The following is a 6,264-nucleotide window of genomic DNA, read 5'->3' on the forward strand; positions in this document are numbered from 1 at the left end:
TAAATACATACTCCTTCATTCTTTTGAATTCAAACTATGACGTTTCAAGGATCTAAACATTAAAAATAAATAAATAAATTACATACCTGTAAATGTATGCTGTCATATTGAATCAATGTTCATCCAAATTCTCCGAAAACATTTTGCAGCAGCTGAAGGAAACAAAATCAAGCCCGAGAAAATCCAACAAATCCAAAGTCGATTGCGAGTCTCCTCAATCCAGTGGAGTTCAGCTGAGTATAACTGAGTTCTATCGGTCCATCAAACCGGTGGAAAGAGCCGTTCAAACAAAGGACAAGCAGAGGAGTTTGGAGGCGGAAGAAGAGTCCAACCAGAAGAGGAGCAGGCCGGCTAATTTGGATCAGCAAATCCCTAAATCAGTCAGGCGACGGCTTTTATTTGACTAATTCTTTTTTTTTTTAAGTTTTCTTTTTTTTGGGGGACATTTACATACATGCCACCTAACTCCTATGCATTTACATATATTACACCTAAACTTTACCTTTTTTACATTTCTATCATCCAAATCTATCATATCACATAAAAAATACACCATTTTAACTTTTAAAATGTGAAATACACCTTTGCAGGTAAGGGTGAGATGGCATATATGTAAAAATTGAAGTTTAGATGTTTGATATGTAAATACATAAGAATTGAGTGGTATGTATGCAAATCTTCCATTTTTTAAGGCTCTCATTAACCTCACTAAACTATACAAATACTTCTCAATATGTAAATTTGTAATTTCTGTAGAAGTTTAGCTGCCAGTTGCCATAAAGATAAATGTTCACGTATATATATATAACCATCTATGCATAAAATTGTGTGTGTTAGCACTTTTTAGAAGTTACAATAATGATACTTTGAATGTGAAATGAAAGATTTGGATGGTGTAAATGTAAAGAAGGTTATGTTTGAAGTGTTAGATAAGTAAATACATAGGAATTAGGTGGTATATATGTAAATGCACCCAAATATATATGCCAAATACTTCAAACCAAACATGAACAATATCTTATACGGATTCCGGCGGATGTTTATTATAATAATGCATATATTTATAAAAAGTTTAATAATTTTTGGAAAATGAAATTGGTGGTTGACGCGACTTCATTTTACATGTAAAATAAATAATGGATAAGTTTGTAAATTTATAGGATTGAGAGCTTATCAGCAGATGTGTATCTCAAAAGAGTGGTGAAGAGTTAAAGAGGATTTGGAGACGGTAAAGGTGCTTTGGTAATTGCGAAGCAAGTGTGGTTGCTATCTTGAGCAGTGTTAACATGGTTATGTACGCAAACGCTAGATAACCACACATCCCCCAGAATAACCTCTGATGTACGCAGCGCTGCGTTGTCGTGGGTTCTAATAGCAAGGGAGGAGGATGATGACAATGAAGGAGAGGTGTTGCACAGTAGGAACAAGTTGGAATGAGAGAAACAGATGGTTGGGCTATTGGAATAACAAAAAATAGCTCGGGGATGACGATAATGAAGGAGAGAAGTTGCACGGTAGGAACAAGTTGGAATGAGAGAAACAAATGGTTGGGCTATTGGAATAACAAAAAATAGCTCGGAGAAACTGTTTCTGGGTGTATGTGGTGAAGAGGATTGTTAGCGGCAGGAAGAGGATGGTTGTCCTAGGCGATGACAATGAGGACATGCAACAAAGATCGAAAAATAAAGATGAGTACCATTCTAGGGCGGCTACAACGATGGAGGACGGCTAGAAGCGATGTGAGTAGGATGCAAAAGGGTATATGAAAGCTAATCACCTCATGGAGACCAAGTACATCTCTATAGTACAACCCTTAAAGGTAAGAAGAGACGTCGATGACCGTCTCAAAACTAAACTTGTAAAAACTCTCTTCAAAGCCTAATACATCACATAGATAGAAAAGTACTAGAAAGAGAGAGACAGATAATTGGGATATTGGAACAACAGAAAATAGCCAGGAACGGCTCTTTCTGGGCGTCTGCAGCGAGGAAGAATGTCGGCGACAACGATGGGAAAAATATGGGACTGCAGGACAACAAGAGGATGACTGTCTTGGGCGGTGACAACGAGGACATATAGTTCATAGGAAAACAACAATGAAAAACAACAACTACTACCGTTCTAGGTCGGCTTCAACAATGGAGGGCGGCCATAAGCGATGTTAGGAAGATGCAAAAGGGGATAGGAAAGATAATCACCACATGGAGATCAAAATATAACTGAAGCACAACCTGAAACTCTAGGTTACAACCCTTAAAGGGAAGAACAAAAACAAAACCCATAAAAACTCTCTTCAAAGCCTAATACATTAAATAGATAAAAAAGTACCAGAAAGAAAGGAATGATAAGATGAAACTTCCTCGAATTTAGAAAGAAAAACATAAGAAGAGCATTCAGTTCATCTCTATACCCCTCACGTGAACCGGGTGCCGCTTATATATTAGGATTATTCGTATAATAGATCTATTTATATATACAATTTGATATAATTATGACATTAAAATTATATATATGAATAGATCATATATAAATTAGTGTATATATATATATATATATCAATTTAGTTGCTATTACAATTTAACATCTAAATAAGTTAGCAAGATTTTAAATAATTAAAGTAATATTTCCAAATTGGCATGTTGCATTAAATAATTTTAAAAAAGAAAAAAAAAAGAATTTTGTGATCCCAACTAAAGTATACTACTATTTATTCATCGGGAAAAGTCAACAAGCCAAAAGGTTTAATTTCCACCCATTTAATTTGCATAAAATAGGACAATATCTCATGTGCTTCCCATCAACCCTAATCAAACCAAAATGAACCAAAATACTCTAATTTTCATGCAATTGCAATTCAGCCCAAAACTTTTTTGCTAAATTTACATCCAACACCCAAAAAAACCTCTTTGTTAGTTATTAAATATTTGTACTTGCATTACATACAAAAGTCAAAAAGGTCACAATGAAGAGAAATAAAGTCAGCCTAAATAAATAAATGAATATATATATAGTATGAACATAACATTCATGCATATTGAGACTAATGTTAACATTTACCAAAATTACAAATATAATTTTGAAAAATTAGAATAAATGTATAATGTTTACAAAATAAATGTATTTTTTTGCTTATAGTATTTTGTGATCACGTAATATTGCACTGTACAATAAGAGGGCGGGAATAGATTGAGATGACATTGTACAATATATTCAAGTTTGTAATAATGTAGGAATATGTTCTTAATTGTAATGTCAATTTATCATATAAAAATGTGAAAGGATTTATTTTCTCATAATAAAACTATTTTTGCATATTTTATCTTATTGAATTCATATATCCTAACACGTTTTGTGAACATGATCTTAAATATTTCTACTACAACACCAAGTTCTTTTACACTTCAAACCTTACAATTTGCACTTAGCACTTGAATATTATACATTCTATTCTAAAGTTATAGCTCATTTTGGCCTAATAATTTATTATGTTGATTCCAATTATAAGATTTGAGTACATAACACATTTTTTATGTATTTACACCTCACATCTAAACTTTCTCATTTACACACATAGCCCTTAAATTTTTAATATTACATCAATATATATATAAGTCAAATACACTTTTTGATGTGTGTTTAAAACTATGGTTGAAAATGAACCGACGTTGGATAAATTACTCACGGCTCTCCTTGTTAGAAGTTGTTTATGATCGTTTGATTAATTAAGCGAACGAGGTTGAACAGTTGTATAGGGGCTCGATTACTGAGTGAACAAGCTTGCACAACTTATTCTTTTGTTCATTTATGTACAGGAACTCATGAAAAAGCTCGACTAAGAGTTGATTATGACTCAATTACAACTTGTTCATGAACAATATAGTTTAAATGTTTATTTTTAGGCTCAACAAATATTATGTGATACGAGTTTTTTTCAACATGCTGCTCGAATAAGGCTCGTGTAAGGCTCGATAAGATTCTATATGAACCGAGCTTGGTAAGATTTTATGTGAACCTAGCTCGGATTGAGCCGAGTCGAGCTCAAACAGAACACTTGATGAGCATATGAATATTTCTCAATACAAGAAAGAAAGAGAGCCGTCCTTTTCTCACGTGCCGGCGTCGATCCGTCTTCATTCACCGCGCCTTTTTTCCTAACGGCTGATTTAAGCAACAACTAACCGTGATCTGGGAACCCATGAAATCCTGATCATCCAATCCAATCATGTCATGATCGATCAGACGGCCACCGAGTCACCGGTCAACACACAACGCGGTGTCCGTATCGCTAGTCCCGAGATGGAATTACATCAATGCTCGAGTATAAAAATGCAAGTTTTGCAAGTTGTCATATTCTCTCTCCCGTTCGCCAATTTCGCCTCCTACCTTAAAAACCTGAAGCAGAGCGAAGCAGAGATCGAGAGAAACGAGAAAGAAGGAGAGGGAGAGGGAGAGAAGGGCTCTTCGATGACCTAGTTCTTCTTTCTCTTCCATCTCCATACTTTTTTCTGCAACTTTTCTTCAGCAACCTGAGAGAAACAAGAAACAGATAACAGATGAAGCAAGAAGAAGTACAGGGGAGGTCTCTCTTTGGAATTTCTCTCACAGATCGACCCAAATGGCACCAATTTCTCCTTTGCTCCTCTGGCTTCTTCTTCGGCTATCTTGTTAATGGAATCTGCGAGGTAATTAATTAATCAGAATTCTATTCAAAGATTCAATCTTTTTTTCCTTTTTTCACCTTGAATTTACAGTCTTTATTCCTTTCCCCTGTTTCAGGAATACGTTTACAACCGTTTGCAGTTCAGGTATAAATCTTTTCATTCTTCTTCCTCCTTATTCTCGTTCTTATCTTCTCTTCTAATTCTTCTCCCGCTTTGGTTTCAGCTATGGCTGGTACTTCACTTTTGTACAGGGATTCGTCTATCTCGGCCTCATATACTTACAGGGCTTCAGCACAAAGCATATGGTGAATCCATGGAAGACTTACACGAAGCTTTCTGTTGTGTTAATGGGTTCTCATGGGCTAACCAAGGGCTCCCTCGCCTTCTTGAACTATCCTGCTCAGCTTATGTTCAAATCAACTAAGGTTTATTTCTCTTCCAGTTCAATCCCACACCGAGTCAGTAGCCCAAAAAAAAAAAAACACTTTTTTTTTATATAAATCATTCAAAATTTTTGTTGCAGGTGTTGCCTGTAATGGTAATGGGGGCTTTCATTCCCGGCCTTCGAAGGAAATATCCATTACATGAATATATTTCTGCGTTTCTTCTCGTTGTGGGATTAATCTTCTTCACGCTTGCTGATGCTCAGACCTCGCCAAATTTTAGCTTTATTGGCGTTTTAATGATCGCCGGAGCTCTTATAATGGATGCGTTTCTTGGAAATCTTCAAGAAGCCATCTTTACTATGAATCCTGAAACAACTCAGGTGATTTCAGTTTTTTTCATCAATCTCATATGAATTATATTAAGATTTGGTGAAATATGTTTGGTTGATCATATAAAAATTCGATTTTTTTTTTTGTTTTTTAGATGGAGATGCTGTTCTGCTCCACTGTTGTTGGGCTTCCCATGCTGATTCCTCCCATGATTTTAACTGGGGAGCTGTTTAAGGCGTGGAAGTCGTGCTCAGAGGTAATTTGCTCAGCCAATTTTAGAATATTTAGAAATTTATTTATTGCTTTATTTTTTTCTGTGGATTTGTCTGGAATTAAAATTATTTGAATGATTTGTATAGAATACATGTATGAAATATATGAGAAATTTTAATTTTCAAAATATTGAAAAATCATAAGAGACATGAAATTTTTTTAAAAAAATTATTTAATGTTTTAAAAAAATAGAAATGAATTAATCGATAAATTATGACATATATTATATGAAACGCTGATTAATAATATATTATCCTCAATGTAATTGTTAATTACAAATATAATTGAAAATTAATTTGATTTAATGATAAAGACAAACTCAAGGTTTAGAGAATTTGGTTATAGATCAAACCAAGAATTGGAAATAATGAATGGTCAAAAGTTAGACTTAGTTTTAAAAAGTTTTCTGTTCCAAAAAAAATAAAAATAAAAAAACTTATCATAATTTTGATAACTGATAAAAAAAATTATTAAAAATATCTATCTCTCTCTTTTTTTTTTTTTTTTTCAAAAGGGAATGACCAAAAACTAATATACAGGCCTCAAGTTACCCCTAATATGCCTAACAATTTGATTATCACTCGATTAAGGCCAACTATGACAGAGAGCATTCG

The 6,264-nt window shown here is 34.0% G+C and overlaps 1 protein-coding gene across 1 annotated transcript in view; it reads left to right on the plus strand.

Annotated features, from left to right (window-relative positions):
* Nucleotides 1-4,355: 4,355 nt before the first annotated feature.
* Nucleotides 4,356-6,264, plus strand: part of LOC110018793 (UDP-galactose/UDP-glucose transporter 2-like) — a 4,968-nt gene continuing 3,059 nt past the window's right edge. Inside the window, exons 1-5 of the mRNA XM_020716230.1 lie at nt 4,356-4,682; nt 4,777-4,805; nt 4,885-5,086; nt 5,185-5,427; nt 5,532-5,633. Coding sequence (XP_020571889.1) covers nt 4,554-4,682; nt 4,777-4,805; nt 4,885-5,086; nt 5,185-5,427; nt 5,532-5,633 — 705 coding nt within the window. The 5' untranslated portion in view covers nt 4,356-4,553. The remainder of the gene's footprint in view (nt 4,683-4,776; nt 4,806-4,884; nt 5,087-5,184; nt 5,428-5,531; nt 5,634-6,264) is intronic.

The sequence above is a fragment of the Phalaenopsis equestris genome, unplaced genomic scaffold, assembly GCF_001263595.1.
Source record: "Phalaenopsis equestris unplaced genomic scaffold, ASM126359v1 Scaffold000036, whole genome shotgun sequence".
In the NCBI taxonomy this organism is placed as follows: Eukaryota; Viridiplantae; Streptophyta; class Magnoliopsida; order Asparagales; family Orchidaceae; genus Phalaenopsis; species Phalaenopsis equestris.